A 17,061-nucleotide genomic window follows, 5' to 3' on the forward strand; every position below is an offset into this window, starting at 1 on the left:
ATTATAACTGCTATTTGGTAGGAACACTTGAAAAGGAACAGGCCAGATTTCATAAAATCTTCCAAAAAAAGACTAAAAATGATAGAAAGACGGACGAATATCAGAATTAATAATAACAACAACAATAATAATATTATTAATAATAATAAACTTAATCACAATCACCATCAACCTAATCATCATCATCTTCGATTGAAAAAGCCATCAGTAAAAATCAGCAGCATTACTTTAAATAGGGACCAATTTAAATTTAAACGAAAGACCATCTCTGAAAAGAATTATATTATTAATAATATTATTAAAATTACACGTAGTAATGATAATAATAATATAAATAATGATGGTAATAGTAACGCAAATAATAATAAAATTAAGACCTGTCCTGTAAAATTACCTAGGAAGGTATTATTATTCATCTTGTTATAGTTATTATTATTATCGCAACAGTTGTAGCAGTAGCAGCAGTAGTAGTAGTAGTAGTTAATTGATCAAATTTATTATTGTTTGCTGTTTGTTAATTAATTTACAATAATTTTTTCCTTTTTTATTCAGGTTAAAGATTTAAAGGCAAGAAGAATATAACAGAGCAATTCTCTTTCTGTCTGTCAGTTGTATGTCTGTCTGTCTGTTTGTTTGTCTGTCTGTTTGTCTCTCTTTTTCTATTTCTTTTCCTATGTTTCTCACTCTCTATTAAATATATTTACATTATTATTTACGTTTAATACTTTTATTCATTCATTTATTTTACCATCAATTAATGTTTAAGATTCTATTTTGACTAGCAAACTCGGTATGGCGATATTGATTGTAATACTTGTATTAGTAATAGTAGTAGTAGTGATAGCAATGGTAGTATTTGTAGTAATATTAATTATCGCATTTTAATGGCCACTTATTCAGCAATGTAATCAATTTTATTAATAATACTCAATAAAAACTTGAGTTCAGAATTTAATTTTATTATTTATCATGTATTCACATATATATGCGCGCATCTGTCGTTTTGTAAGCACAAAAAAAGTTTGCTAAATTTTTGTGTTTTTCTACGGTAGATAAAAAAGGCCGAACTTAATTTTTGAGAATTCATTAATTGTCTATGGTGCACGAAAAGTCAACCTAAATGCTAATTTCACCAAACCATAACATTGTAGCAATTTAATTATATGATCGCCGACTAGTTCAATTTTTTGTTGGACAAATTAGTTCTCTCTTAAAAAAGATCATAAAAATCGTTGAACTTTTAACTAATCTAAAGATCAAAGCGACTGAGGTATGAATATTTTAAAATTAAGGTAATCAAATTTGAACTTTGAATAGCTAATTATCTTGCCTTCCTGCTAGACTGGTCTTGTGATTTTTTAAAAAGTCGGGTTTAAAAGTTCGAAATAATAAAATCAATGATAGAAATAAATAAATACATTAAAAATAAATATAACAGATGAATAAATATAATACATTTCGTAATTTGATAATGAAAAAATCAGGTGACATTGGCGTTGCTGATGATGATTCCAAACGATCAACCAGTTCAAACTGCCCGGAACGTGATTGAAGACTTTGAGAAAGCTGGTTGGCATTTTTTATTTTTATGTATATTCATATATACATGCATACATACACATGCAAACATACAAATATAAATGTACATACAAACAAACATACACATACAATCAGACACACTTATTATGATTATAACATTCAAATACAAATATACAAGAACATGTACACTATACTATACAATATACATTACATATGTATTTAGGTTCGTAAATGATTGACTGTTTGGTTGCCCTATTAATTGATTGCTTGATTAATGGCTCAATTGTTAAAGGACAGGAAAAGGTAAAAAACATAAGAAACATATATATATATATATATATATATATATATATATATATATATATATATATATATATATATATATATATACACAACTATATAGGCTTTATATATGTATATATAGACATATACTGATATATATATATATATATATATATATATATATATATTATAATTATTTATAAGTATATATAACATAACATAGTTTATTCAAAATAAGGGACCTAAGGGACCAAAAAAGAAGTTAAAAAAAAACTTGTGAATGGGCCACCCTGAGTAAATTTTACAAGAATTGTACACAAGAATTATATACTCTTACATATTTACATAATTATATACTATTATATATTTATATATATATATGATTCATATATGTATTTATAAAGTATATATATATATATATATATATATATGCATCCAGATATAATGTTAATTTTTTTTTTTATTTTCTATTGTTTAATAAGCTTTCTTTTGTGTATTCTTTGTAATTGATGGTCATTCCATTGGATACTCTCTCTCTCTCTTTCTCTCTCTCTCTCTCTCTCTCACTTTCTTTGTCTCTTTTTCTATTAATGCACATACGAACACACACACACTCACACACACACATATCTATATATATATATATATATATATATATGTATCCATTATACAATTGCATGTGTAGATGTTTGTCAATTATAGGTAGTAAGGTATGTGTATATATTATATATCTTATATATCTGTATATATCACACACACGTTTATATTTATGTGTATAATAGATATATTTTTATGTATATATCATATACAGTTAGATATGATATATATCTAGATATATCATATATTGTTATATAAGTTCCAAACCTAGAAATGCTTTGTGTATATAGTTATATACCAATGTGCGTATGTATATATATATATGCAACGATCACAAAGGTTTGCTTCAATTTTTCTTGCACAATATACAAGTTAATTCAATTTGATTGATTTAAATTTAAAATAAATTAATTAATCAATCGGTTGAAATGCTGAAGTTGATTAGAAAGATATTTAGAAGAAGTGATAATAGGAATGTAGTGTCTGCTGTAAGGGATTGCTATCAGGTTTATTACGCAATCACGCCAAAGGAGCACATCAACTGGCCTTTAGATTTTGACAAAGGTGATGATGATAGTAATACTAATAATAACGATGATGATGGTGGTGGTGGTGGTGGTGGTGGTGCTGGGGTTGATGATGATGATGATGATGGGGGTGGTGGTGATGATAGTGATGGCGACGACTGCGTTTTTTTATCAGGAGCTGTTATGGCGACAAGTCCATTGCAAGCAAAGGCAATGGAGATAAGAAACACCAGAGTCAACTGGCAGTCATATGCTCAGTCAGCCGTCCTTGTTTTTATTATTATTGTTGTTATTATTATTGTTATTATTATTATTAATGTCATTGTTGTTGTTAGTTAGTTTTGCTTCTGCTGTTGTTTCTTTTGTCACGTTGTTATCATCATCATCATCATCAACCATCACAACCACCATCATCATCATCGTTACAATCATCATCATCATCAGAGGTAGAATGATCACCCCGGACGAGTTTGACATCATCATCAAATTGGACAGTGCAGCTAGTAGGGGCGAGACTTTTAAAAATATGCCAACTCAGGTTTTGATTGATCTTCTCCGCTGATTAATTGATTGATTGATTAGTTTGATTGGTTGGCTGGCTTGATTGGTTGATTGATTGATTAGTTAGTTTAATTGGTTGGCTGGCTTTATTGGTTGATTGATTGGTTAGTTTGATTGGATTTGTTTGTAAGTTGGTGGTTCTATTGAATGATTGTTTGGTTGATTGGTTGGTTTGTGGATTGATTGACTAACTAACTAACTGACTGACCAACAACAACAACAACATGATCTACAACAGTGCATAGCCACCTTACTCTCCATGATGTCCAAGATAGCCAAGGATCAAACCGTTCAGTATCTGGTCACTCTAATTGACGATATCCTTCAGGTTGGTTGGGGTTACGGGACTCCAGCTGAGGATTATTATATTTGGATTCGATGTGTATTTACCTAACTGTCCCCAATAAAAAAAACACTAAATATTCAATTCAGGAAGATAAATCAAGGGTGGAACTCTTTAGGCAGTACGCCACGAAGAACAAAGAATCAATATGGAAACCATTTTTTGATATGCTACACAGGCCTGATTCCTACACCGTCAATCAGGTGAGTGTCGTTCGTCTGCACTAATTTTAGGGAAAGATAGTTTAATTCTGTGATATTTTTGTGGTAATTTATTATTATTATTATTATTAGTAGTAGTAGTAGTAGTACTAGAAACAGTAGCAGTAGCAGCAGTAGTAGTAATAGTAAGAGCTGTGTTGATGAATAAACATGAAACAAATAACATTGTCACGTTAGTCATCATCATCATCATCTCCATCGTCACTATTATCATTATCGTCACCAGTTGTAGTAGCAGCAGTATTATAATTATGATAATAATTATTATTATTATGGTTATAATTATTATTATTAATTATGGTTATGATTATTATTATTAAAATTGCCAGGCGAGTCGCATAATTTCGAAAATAGCCTGCTGGGGCAAAATTCCCATGCCCTCTCAAGACCTCAACTTCTACTTGCACTGGCTCATAAAGGATCAACTGAGAGCCCAGGTAATTATGACTATAATAATAAATAATTATATTTATAATAATAATTATATTTATAATAATAATTATATTTATAATTTTTTTTTTATTAGTCTTTATTATTGCAGCTCTGACATACGCAGAACCACTTACAATGTTACAGATATATTATGTTATCTATATATCTTTTATTATGTTCTTCTTTTCTTCATCTATTGATTTGAAGCAGCCATCTTTTGCCACAAAGGCTGTTTATCCTTTTCACACGACGTACACATGCATTTTATGTGCACGCACAAGCACCGCATCATATACGCTGAGTATATGACAGCCATTGAGATGTTTAACTCAGCGAGCATTTGAACCACCGAGCCATCTCGCCAGCCAACATGCTACAACTTACGTCGTCTACTCATTTACCAACCTCGAAAGGATGGACGGCTGGGTTGACCGGGGGTCGGCTACCCGGATGAACCTGTAGAAACTGCAGAATTCGAACCCGGGTCGTGGGAGTGGTAGACGGACACGCTAACCACTCGGCCATGAGACCCCTTTTTTTGAATAATAATAATTATGATAATAATAATGATGGAATTATTTACAGGGTAACGAATACCTGCAATCTGTAGTTAGGTGTCTTCAGATGCTTCTGAGATTACCAGTGTATAGACAGCACTTTGTCGAACTGAAGGGCGTGGAAACGTTATTATTACTACTATTATTATTATTTATTGTTATTATTATTATTTATTATTATTGTTGTTGTTGTTGTTTGTTTTGTCATGTTTTTTTAATGGTTAGTTAATAATTAAAAGATTATCACATTGATCAGTTTGTTCCTACGTTCGTTCATTCGCTGAGTATTTACTTATTTCAACCATTCATTCATTCAATCAATCTTTCTTTCAAACATTCATTCAACTATTCATTCATTGAATTATTTATTCACCCATTCATTCATCCAGGATAAATGATCTGCTTCACAGCAAAACCGGCTATCAGATACAGTATCAGCTGATATTCTGTCTATGGATATTGACATTTGATGTGTCCATTGCTAATAAGATTAGCAGGTATGCGTGTGTGTATGTGTGTCATCATTGTCATCATCTTCATCATTGTCATCATCTTCATCATCATCTTCATCATCATTACTACAAGGAGTGGAGTCATCCCAGTGATGTCTGACATTCTGAGTGACGCTGCCAAGGAAAAAGTCATCCGGATCATCCTCGCTACCTTTAGAGTTAGTGGATTGAGTGAATGAAGGAATGAATGAATAAATGAATGAGCGAGTAAGATGAATGAATGAATGGATGAATTCTGGTTTCTTCTAGAATCTTCTGGAAAAGCCCTCAGAGAAAGAATTCAAAACGGATAACTCACTGGCGATGATAAGATGCAAGGTTTCTTTTGGCTCGTTAATTTCTCTATTCATTTTTTCATTCGTTCTTGCTCTATTTGCTCGTTCAGTTAATCATTCATCAATCCAATCTTCCATTCATTCGCAGAGCGTATTTATATATAATCAGAGTCAACTTTACATTTATAATCGGCCAATCAAAATCATTCACGATATAAATTACCCAACCAAATTTTGGTTTTCTCAACAAATCGACCAATCAAAATCGCCCATATTTAAATACCGACCAATCCAAAGGATTTATATTTAAAAGCGACCACTTAAAATCGTCCAGGTTATGAAGCAACTGTCACTACTGGAGACGAAGAAGTATGAGGATATTGACATAATGGAAGACATCCAGTTCATCAGTGGTACACTGCAAGTGCAAGTGCAAGACTTGAGGTTGGTCAGTCGATCGATCGATCGATTGATAGATTGAATGATTGATCGATTGATTGATAGTTAATTGATTGATTGATAGACTGATTGACCAGTCACTCAAGTATCAAATCAATCAATCATAATAACTACCCGGCCAATCAACCAATCACAATAAACCAACAAATCAATTTCAATCACCCACTTCGCCAACCGATGAACCGACCAATCACAATCATTCACAACCGACCAATCACAATCATTCACAACCAGCCAATCACATTATCCTACTAAACCAACCAACCAATCACAGTTCATTCGACGAGTACACGTCCGAGTTGAAATCAGGCCAGCTGGAATGGAGTCCTGTCCACAAGTCGGAGAAGTTCTGGCGCGAAAACGCCGGAAGACTTAACGAAAAAAATTTTGAACTACTCAAGTTGGCGCTAAAAATAATTACTATAACAATTATAATAATTATGATAATACAACAACAACAACACACGTTTAGACGACATTTTCCCCGAGATCGGGGGTTGCCGTTTGGCTACCTATGATGAAACCGAAATACCCCTCGACGCCATCCACATCTGTCACTCGCCTCAGTATCACGCAACCCCGCTTTCACTATGTCCTTCTCCACCTGCTCTCTCCATCCCAATCGCGGACGACCCCTTCCTACCACTCCTTCAACCTCGAACTCCAACGCTCGCCTAATCCCGACCCTTTCATCCCTTCTCAACACATGTCCATACCACCGCAATCTCGATCTCCTTATCAATGTCACAATGTCCTCATTCAGTCCCATCATCGACATTAGCTCTGTACTACTCCTCCTATCCTTCACTTTAACCCCACACATCATCCTCACCATAGCTCTTTCAGCCCTCTGCAGTACCAATATTAACTTTTAACCCTTTCTTTTCAATAACACTTTTCCATCTGTCAAATTTTAACTGCAATTCTTCCATGCTATCAGCCATCAAGACTAAATCATCTGCATACAAAATCTCAAATAACAACCTCTCCATTATGTTTCCACACACAACATCCATCACAATTGCAAACAGAAACGGTGATAACACTATAATAATTATGATAATAAAATAAGTAAGTCATAATAATTATGATAATAAAATAAATAAATTATGATTAAATAGAATTTTGGCAAAGTTGCTCGAGACAAGCAAGGACCCGTTGATATTGTCTGTTGCAGCCCACGATTTGGGCGAATACGTGAGGCACTACCCGCATGGCAAGACGTAAGCTAGGGTGGTGGCGACCATGGCGATGGTATTGATGATGTTGGTGGTGGTGTTACTGTTGATGATGATGTTGGTGGTCTTGGTGCTTGTGATGATAGCGATGAGGAGGTTAATTTTATTTTTGTCATTATTTTCATTATATCTATTGCAATCATCTTCTTCTTCATAATAGTCATCATCATTATCATCACAGTCATCATCATCACATTCATCATCACATTCATCATCATCTCAACCAAGGGTCATCGAGCAACTTGGCGGGAAAACTTATGTAATGGCCCTGCTGTCACACGAAGATCCGAACGTACGCTACGAAGCTTTACTGGCCGTTCAAAAACTGATGGTCCATAACTGGTCAGTTGGTTGGTCAGTTGGTTGATTGATTGGTTGGATTGCCACTTTAATCATGAAACATCTATTTTTTTAAATCATTCATTCATTCGTTCATTCATTCATTGTTTTATTTATTCTTTCATTCAATCATTCACTCCAGGGAGTACCTAGGCAAGCAGTTGGACGTACCTGCATCGAATAAAGATGCCTCCAAATGAATGAATCAATGAATGAATGAATTGACGGATGAATGGATAGATGGATGAATGGATAGACGGATAAATAGATAGATGGACGAATGGATAGATGGATGAATGGATAGACGAATGAATGGATGAATAAAACAATGAACGAATGAATGTAAAATAGGTTGAATAGAAATATAGATACATAGATAGATATGCTATACACATTTTAGATTTCAATTGTATCTTATTCCTAAAGGGCTTTTACATTCCTCGAGAATATTTATGGAATAATAATAATAACGAATTTAGTAATTTTAATCGTAAAATAATTAATTAATAATGATAATAATTATTATGCCATAATGCTAACATACGTTGATCGTTTATTACTAGATTTTATATTCTAAATTATTATTGTTGTTATTATGATTCATTGGTTTTTCAATATACTTTATATATATATAGATAGATATATATTATATGTATGATATATATATATCTATTATATATATATATATATATGTATGTATCATGTAGTATAGTAACGTTTAACATAGTTATTCTTATTTAAGTATTTATATATCATATATGTTAGTATGTATATATTTCTCTCTCTCTCTCTCTCTCTATATATATATATATATGTTTCTATATATACGTTATATATATATATACACATATATATTTATATACACGTGCAAGTTTAGAAATTGAAAACCATTTATTGTGTATATTTTCATTTGTTAATCGTTTATGTTAATCATTCATTCATCTATTTAGTTGATTCGTTCATTCATTCATTAACTTATTCATTCATTCAATCATTCATTCAATCATTCGTGCATTTTGTATAATTTTATTTCACTTGTCATGGAGGCTAACGAACTAAGTGAGTTCACGTTCATCACATGGTTAAAATCATATTTATATTTATATGTATGTTTTGTTTGTGTGTATGTTTATGTATGTGCGTATAAGTGTGTGTGTGTGTGTACATGTGCGTGTGTATCTTTAGCTTACGTTACATAATTTACGGATATATATATTATATTATATATATATATATATATATATATTTTATATATTATATGATATATATATATATATTATATATCATATAATATACGGATATATATATATATAATAAATTATGGCCACCAAATCAAGTAGAACAGGAAAAAATTATAGTAATAATAATTATAATTGAATTAATAATTATTATTATAATAATTACGTCATAAATAAATGAAATTACGTCATAAATAAATGATGGTGATGAAGAGGACGACGATTGCGATGATAATTTCGTATAGCTGCATGTACGCGACCCAAATGCCATCAAAATCTCCTTGCTTCTTTGGTTGGCTCGTATTACGGCACACCATTCGATAATAAAAATTATAATAATAGTGACGTCACGATGACGATAATGACGTCATTCGTGGCTTACACACGCACATTCGTGACTTACACACAATTTCGTTATGACATCATCATCATCTAATAATAATAATAGTAAAGAATAATAATAATAATCGCAATGACGTCACAAATAGCAGCAGGACGATAACGTCATTTCCTTAATGATCATCGCGAGTAATCGCCGCAGAGTTTCATCATCTCCTCGGAGAGCCTGTACTCCATGCCGTCTGCCGGAAGATGTTGCATCACGTACGTCAGCAGCTCCCTCGTGAATGCCAATGGGACTGTCGCCACGTGGAAAGTTGAATCCTGGCGAAAGTGACGATGGTGGTCATTGATTGTGATGATGATTATGATGATTGGAAGGATGGCTGACACACACACACGCACAGAGAGAGAAAGAGAAGGAAAGAAAAGAGAAAGGAATAGAGAGAGACATACAGAGACAAACTTACAATTCTTTCAAGCCAGTTCTTCAGTGTTACTGAGCACATGCTCAATCGATTCAGATGCAACATCTTGTCTTTGCAGAATAACGCCGGCTCTAATGATGACGATAATGATTATGATGATGATTATTGTGATGATGGTGATGATGATGATATAACAGCAATAATGATGATGACGATGAAACTAAAGGTAGCAAAGATGATAATAATAATTTGAAAAAAAAACACTAATCCAACTAACTAAATCTATAAGCAGATATGAAGAACAGTCTCTTGATCAATTCATCCTTATCTCTAACTTGTGGCAGAATCTTTCAAAAATAGCAACAAATCCAGTCGATCAATCAACCAATCGATCCATCAATCAATCCGTCAATCAATCAATCAAACAAACAACCTATTCATAAATCAACTCCCACCTCACTCAAACAACCAATCGCAAACTCAACAAAATCAAACATTAAAGCTAACCAACGGACCAACAAATTAACCATCCAATCAACCAGCCAACCATCAACCTACTAACCTCATAAGCAATATAATCATATCCATGCAGGTACAACAACTCTGCCTGTCTCCAGTACACATAATCCGTATCACACATCAGGAAATGACAGAGTTTACGGATAGCATCCGGCCACTCCTGGTACTGTTTCAGTTTAGGATCCGGTTTTTTCTTCAGTACGGTGGTCCGGTAGGTCCTAGGACAACATTTGAGGGAGGGGTCCACACCGGAATCACCCAGCGTGGAGATTGAACTAGAGATCAGGCGGTCTATGAACTATGGTGGAGAAATATTTTTTTATTTGATTAATTTTCAATTAACAATTTCTTAACTTTTAATTTAAACAACCCACAATAATCATTCGGCTGTTCGTTTAATGGCTTAATTATAGTTTACAATCTTTAATTCCCAGTTTAAAATCCCAGTTTAAAAATCGGCAAAAGCACGAACCTCCAATCTGCACGCCATGACAGTCTCATCGTGCACGTCAAACGGAAGCGGATATTCGTGAGTGAGAGGTTTGAAGCAGTTAGTTCGACCCTGGATGGATGGATGGGTGGGTTGATGGGTAGATGGATGAATTGGTCTGAAGATAAATGAGTATCTTGATAGACGGATAAAGAGACAATCAACTAACCAGCCAATCAACCTACCTACCAACCTACCGACCGACCAACCTTAGAATCAAAGAGTCCCATAATCTTAACGGACTTCAATCCCAACTTGAGTACAGCTTTCATGATCAGGCAGAGACATTCGTGATGTTTCACCATCGCCTCGTCATACACACCTCCTCCAGCCAGCGCCAACTCGACCAGGGATGTGCTGGATCCCAATTTGCCGGAAATAGCGCCAAAAGTTGCATTCCGCAATGTACCTATAGGGCTATCCGAATCTTCTAACTCTGTTTCATCAGGTTCGTCTTGAGAAGCACTCGGATGTACAAATCCCTTCTTGGCGGAGGCGGCATCCAGGTAGGTAAATCCCCCCGTCTCACCAGATGTAGTGACCGGATGTGCAAATCCTTTTTTGTTTGAAGAAAGACTCGAATACGCGAATCCCATGTTGCCGGGAGCAGTCTTCGAGTATGAATAACCGGTCAGGCCAGAGGAGTATCCAGTAAACGACGCCCCAGATTTAACGAAGGAAGAACCAAGATATGATAACTCCATTTTAGAGAAGAGCGTTGACATCAATCCGGCGGAAGTAGTAGTAGTAATAGTAGATCCAGAAGAGGAATTAGGAAGTATGTATTCTTGCCAGACGTCTTCACAGTGGGTGATTTTTATGATCATGGCAGCGTTGCGTCGTTCCTTTTGTTTGAGGTGTGGTGTGGTGATGTCGTCCAATGCCGAGTTGGCTACAAAGCCATCGTCGTCGTGCGGGTCGTCCAGGTCGTAGCCGGGGTGAGAGGACTTTTCAAAAATTTTAAAAATATTATCTTAGGATGAATTATAATATGACAAATAATAATAATAATTATTATAACAATAATTATAACGAAGAAAATAAAAAGGTGGATGAATAAATTATTATTAATTATTATTATTATCGCCATAATCATCACTAACAAAGTTTAGATAAACCAAAAAGTTTTCCGTGAATTCTATAAACTTCATCAAGGCCGATTCACTCATGCCTACTTCCTGATTGGTCAATCAATCAATCAACCAATCAATCAACCATTTAACCATCATCAGCAAACTGAACATTCACTCATTCATAGATATATTTACTAATTCACCCTTGATTTTCTCATTCATTTACTCATTCAGTAATTCACTAACTCACCCATTCATTCACCCATTCATTCATTCATCCGACGCAAACTTTTCTTATCAGTCTATCTTTTGGCGCTTTGCCAACTTTTTCGGTCAACATGACGGCAGAGGTCAGTCTCTTGACGATGAACATCTGCCACATCATTACCGAGAGCCCTGAATGAATGAATTAATGAATGAATGAATGACTTAGTGGATGAATGAATGAATAGATGAATGAATGAATGAATGAAAAAATAAATGAATAGATCAACAAATGCTGAGTGAAAAGTACGAGTGAATCAGTGTATGAGTGGGTGTATAAATAACTGAATGAATCAATCAATCAATCAATCGGTTGTGACTGAACGAATAATTTTATGAATGAATGAATGAATGAATGACAGAGTGACTGAAGGAATGAAACCATCTTTTAGTGGGTCCCAATCGCATTTCTTCAAATAATCTAAAGCTAGTTGCAGACAATCTGTCAGCTCCACATCTCTGATAGGTGGATTGATTGGTTGGTTGAATGAATGATTGGTTGAATGATTGATTGGTTGAATTATTGATTGTATGAATGGTTTACTGTTTGTTTTGTTATTTAATTGAACAGAAATGTTAATCGATTATATTTAATCAGTTCAACTAATCAATCAACCAACCAACCGGCAATCAAAAAACCAGCCAACTGACCTATCCCACATAACGAGGAACTCCCAGGCAGTATTGGCAGCTATGGCGAATGGATGGCAGGTGTGTGGTAGTTGCTGCTGTATCGCGCCTAATAATCCTTTTGTGGAGGTGTTGTAAATTTATTCAATCAATCAATCATACAATCATTCTTTCATTCAAACAAGTATCCAATCATTCATTCATCTTTCCATTTATCAACCAATCAGTCAGCCAACCAATCAGTCAGCCAACCAATCAGTCAGCCAACCAATCATCCAACCGACCGACCCGATATCTCGTCCATCATTCGCCGATCAGCTGATGATAACGGTGACCAAAATGGCGATGACCACGAAGACGTTGATTGTTTCCTGGAAAAGTAATTCACGGTGAAGTCATCTACCAGAGGTCGGCCATATTTGTCGACGTTCTGAAGCACCGCTGCCGGCATGTACGTCCTGCTCAGCCACTTGCCAATCAGCTCCGGTAGCATGGCTGCGTGCATGAAATATGTTAATTATCATAGTTAGCTGCGTGGTGAAATCATGAATATTAAGTAGGTCAGTGAATAAATTATGGTAATTAACTTGCATGTGTGTGAAAAATTATACGGATATTAAGTAGGTATGTGGATGAATTTTGCAAATTTAGGTCATGATGGGATAAATAAACAAAAACTGACCCCTTCCGCCATTTTGAATTTTTTTCAAGGAAACAGTAACCACTTCCGGTACGGCTGCACTACCGACAGAGCCACCACTCGCACAGCCACTCAAAGCGACACCACCCCTGTCCAAACCACCACCACCATCATTACTAACATCATTCCTCTTTTCACGTTTTGCACGTGACGACGATGATGATGACGATGTCGTGTTATTGGAGGTTGATGGTGGAGCGTGAGTGGATGATGAAGACGTTGACGATGATGGGGGCAGAGGGGCGTGGGAGGACGACGACGACGATGATGATTTTGCGTGGGTGTATTTGAAAAGGGTTTCCAGCAGAAGTAGGTCCTGGAATTGTTTCGACACTCTCTGCCACTTCTCTGTGGCCAGGGTTATATCCACCCAGTCCTGCGTCACCCCCGTCGGCTGGGTAGAAATAATAATAATAATAATAATGGGCGGTGGTCAATGTGTCAACGAGGCTGGTACTACTGTTGCAGTAACCGGGTTTGAATGCAAGAAGGTCCCTGCCCTGATTCGCATAAATTCACATAAGCAGTACATTTGCTGTTGTCTTAATTATTATTTGTAGTTGTACCAGTAGTAATAGAATACTACAGTGGTATTTATAGTAGCAGCAGTACTAGCAGGGTTATACTGATTCACCTCCTCGTATTTAGACGCCAGAGATCTGCCGATCAGTATGAATATGTATGAGCTGAAGATGTTCTCCGATTGGCTGCAGACGTTCACGATATCCTCCCACATCTTGTCAGTCAACATGCAATCTCTCGCCTGATTGGTCGAAGCTTGAGGGTGAAAAATTGGAGTAAAAAGTTAAGGTCAATGAATAGAAATATTAAGATAGGGCTGTGATGGTTGATGAGATGTCTGCTAATGCAATGCAACGTCAGTGCGATAACTAATTAGAAAACATTTAATAATAACAATAACAACTATATTAATAATAAATAATAATAATAAATAATACTAATTATAATAATTGCGACCTTGAACTTGTTGGAAAACAGAGGCAACAAATGTAAACAGTCTCTTGATATTTCCAATAAACATTGACTTCATCTGAGTTTTTGATGTTATTGCCGATGCTGATGCTGGTGATAATGACGTCAGAGTGACGTCATTCGATGTCAAGTAAGTCAGAAGACATTTCTGTGAGGCGTGTGTGTGTGTGTGTGCGTGTATTATAACCTTGGTTAGAACCATCTTCATCATTTTCTTCCTAATCGTCGTCATCGTCATAAAAAGAAAAAAACTAACCAAGATATCATCAGCGGCAAACGCCAGTGACGACATCGATGACGATAGCGACGACAGCTGCTGCTGCTGCTGCGGAAATGGCGATGACGTCGACGATGACGTAAGAGATAAAGGTGATAATAAAAGTTTCACTAGTTCCTTGGTCGATGAGTTGTTGGACAACGCATTGCTGAACAAAAATTGCCCTGGTAATAGTGTTCGTAATGATGATGATGTAATAATAACACAAATAATTAATATTATAATCATAGTAATAATAAACCTAGATTGAAGAGTTTGCCCTCATTAAGATGGCTTTTGAGACACACGACGTAATCAGCATCATCATCACCATCAACTTTGTTATCATCACCATCACCGGTTTTATCACCAAGGGTCATTTTTTTTTCATCGTCATCACTATTCCTTCTCTTTTCCAAATCTTTCGAACCACCACCACCATTACCACTGTATAATTGTTTACCTCTCACCACATCACCCCCATCACCGTCCTCGTTATCACCATAAGTATCATCATCAGCAACATCGCCGCCATGTTTTTTTGTCTTTTTGTCATTTTCGTCTTTCAACGCCTCCACCAACGACGTAACGGCCGCCATTTTGTTGCTTCTCTTCACTAATTCAAAACAAGAAATGAAATCGCTGAACGGATAGAGTTCTGCCTCTTTGAATGATACTGATTTCTGATTGGCCGAAGACTTGGATAACGAGATTCGGGATTGGACGACTAATCGTCTCCTTATTACCTGGGTGGCCTCTCTCGCTTCTGACTGATCCAAGTTAAAAACAGTTAGCAATGTCTGTTATATGATTGGTTGGTTGATAGATTGATTCATTGATGGATTTGATACAATGAATTTATTAACGAATGAATGAATCAATCAATCAATTAACCAATCAATCAATCAATTAATCAATCAATTAATTAGACATCAACCTGTTCAACACTATTACGGCCGTCAGAAATCGTCTTTTTATCTTCTTCATTATCGCCAGAGACAATTTTATCCGCACCATCGTCATCAGCACTCCTGGCATCGTCATCAGCACTCTTAGCATCATTATCAACACTTTTAGTATCATCATCAGTACTTTTAGTATCACTATCATGACACTTAGTATCATTATCAACACTTTTAGTATCATCATCAGTACTTTTAGTATCACTATCATGACACTTAGTATCATTATCGTCATCGTCGTCGACCTCATCTTTATTACCGCCCGTTCTATTGTTATACATGGTTACGCTATCATAAACGTTCAGCATAGATATGATAAATCGCAAGTGATGCTTAAAGTTTTTTGCTGTCGGATGCTCTATTTGGTCCATGGTGGGCGGAAGAGGTGGGGGCGCTGGAGGAACTGTTGATCAATCAATGAATGAATAAATGAATGAAAGAAAGAATGAACGAACAAGTGATGAGTGAATGTTCGTATGTACGTATGAATGAATTGATAAATGAATAAAATGGTGAATGAACAGACAAATAAATGAATGAACGAACGAACGAATAAATAAATGAATGAATGGATAAAAGAACAAATACCAATAATAACAACAACAACCTATTACATTGTTGATGACATTAGCATACAACTCTCTTACATTCGAACTCGTCATTGCCTTATACGATAATATCCTCCCCAAGGCCTGATCGTCATCATAATTATCATTTATTATTATCATTTATAATTATACATAATTATCATTATTATTATTTATAATTATTATTATTTATAATTATTATTATTATTCAACAGACCTCTTGCTTAACATCGAAGGACTTTATGTCCTTGATGAGGTGAGTTAGTACCGGTAACAATGGGTCTGGTTGAAAATGAATGGACGAACAAAGAAGGAATGAATGAATGAATGAATGAAGGAGTGAATGAATGAATGGATGAAGAAGTGAATGAATGAAGGAGTGAATGAATAAATGAAGGAGTGAAAGTGCATCTACCAGAAGAGCCATGATGTTCTTTCAGTAAAAGATTCAACTGCTTCATCAGATGTGTCTCTCTTGATTTTCTACTGTTCTTGTCGCTATGTATGCACGTTTGTTTGTTTGTCTGTTTGTTTCTGTGTGTGTGTGTACACGTATGTATGTGTGACTGCTTGTACATGTGTGTAAGTTTTGTCTTAAGCCAACACAATTTTCATATTGAGAGTCATTCAAAATGACTTCATTGTATAAAAATATAATCTTTCTTCTTCTTCATTCGAATAACCATCATCATCGTCGTCT

At 35.1% G+C, this 17,061-nt stretch overlaps 2 protein-coding genes across 2 annotated transcripts in view; one reads left to right on the forward strand and one right to left on the reverse strand.

Moving 5' to 3' along the window:
- Window positions 1–3,128: 3,128 nt before the first annotated feature.
- HELRODRAFT_81462 (hypothetical protein) lies at window positions 3,129–8,082 on the forward strand (the record flags this gene model as incomplete). Its single annotated transcript, XM_009022003.1, has 14 exons — window positions 3,129–3,202; window positions 3,390–3,483; window positions 3,745–3,834; window positions 3,939–4,052; window positions 4,400–4,507; window positions 5,088–5,185; window positions 5,449–5,562; window positions 5,648–5,729; window positions 5,821–5,889; window positions 6,181–6,290; window positions 6,580–6,705; window positions 7,427–7,528; window positions 7,772–7,889; window positions 8,029–8,082. 14 exons carry the CDS (start codon window positions 3,129–3,131, stop codon window positions 8,080–8,082), a joined length of 1,353 nt encoding a protein of 450 aa, XP_009020251.1.
- Window positions 8,083–9,639: 1,557 nt separating this feature from the next.
- The window catches only part of HELRODRAFT_174556 (hypothetical protein), a gene marked incomplete at both ends in the record, with an annotated part of 12,679 nt that continues 5,257 nt past the window's right edge, over window positions 9,640–17,061 (reverse strand). The window contains 18 exons of the mRNA XM_009022004.1: window positions 9,640–9,783; window positions 9,930–10,018; window positions 10,165–10,217; window positions 10,490–10,704; window positions 10,879–10,968; window positions 11,136–11,843; window positions 12,259–12,365; window positions 12,885–12,924; window positions 13,267–13,358; window positions 13,546–13,957; window positions 14,198–14,340; window positions 14,542–14,704; window positions 14,813–14,997; window positions 15,075–15,612; window positions 16,020–16,177; window positions 16,382–16,466; window positions 16,579–16,643; window positions 16,777–16,885. Of these exons, the coding sequence (XP_009020252.1) occupies window positions 9,640–9,783; window positions 9,930–10,018; window positions 10,165–10,217; window positions 10,490–10,704; window positions 10,879–10,968; window positions 11,136–11,843; window positions 12,259–12,365; window positions 12,885–12,924; window positions 13,267–13,358; window positions 13,546–13,957; window positions 14,198–14,340; window positions 14,542–14,704; window positions 14,813–14,997; window positions 15,075–15,612; window positions 16,020–16,177; window positions 16,382–16,466; window positions 16,579–16,643; window positions 16,777–16,885 (3,396 nt within the window). The remainder of the gene's footprint in view (window positions 9,784–9,929; window positions 10,019–10,164; window positions 10,218–10,489; window positions 10,705–10,878; window positions 10,969–11,135; window positions 11,844–12,258; window positions 12,366–12,884; window positions 12,925–13,266; window positions 13,359–13,545; window positions 13,958–14,197; window positions 14,341–14,541; window positions 14,705–14,812; window positions 14,998–15,074; window positions 15,613–16,019; window positions 16,178–16,381; window positions 16,467–16,578; window positions 16,644–16,776; window positions 16,886–17,061) is intronic.

The sequence above is a fragment of the Helobdella robusta genome (genome assembly GCF_000326865.2).
Source record: "Helobdella robusta unplaced genomic scaffold HELROscaffold_30, whole genome shotgun sequence".
Taxonomy (NCBI): domain Eukaryota; kingdom Metazoa; phylum Annelida; class Clitellata; order Rhynchobdellida; family Glossiphoniidae; genus Helobdella; species Helobdella robusta.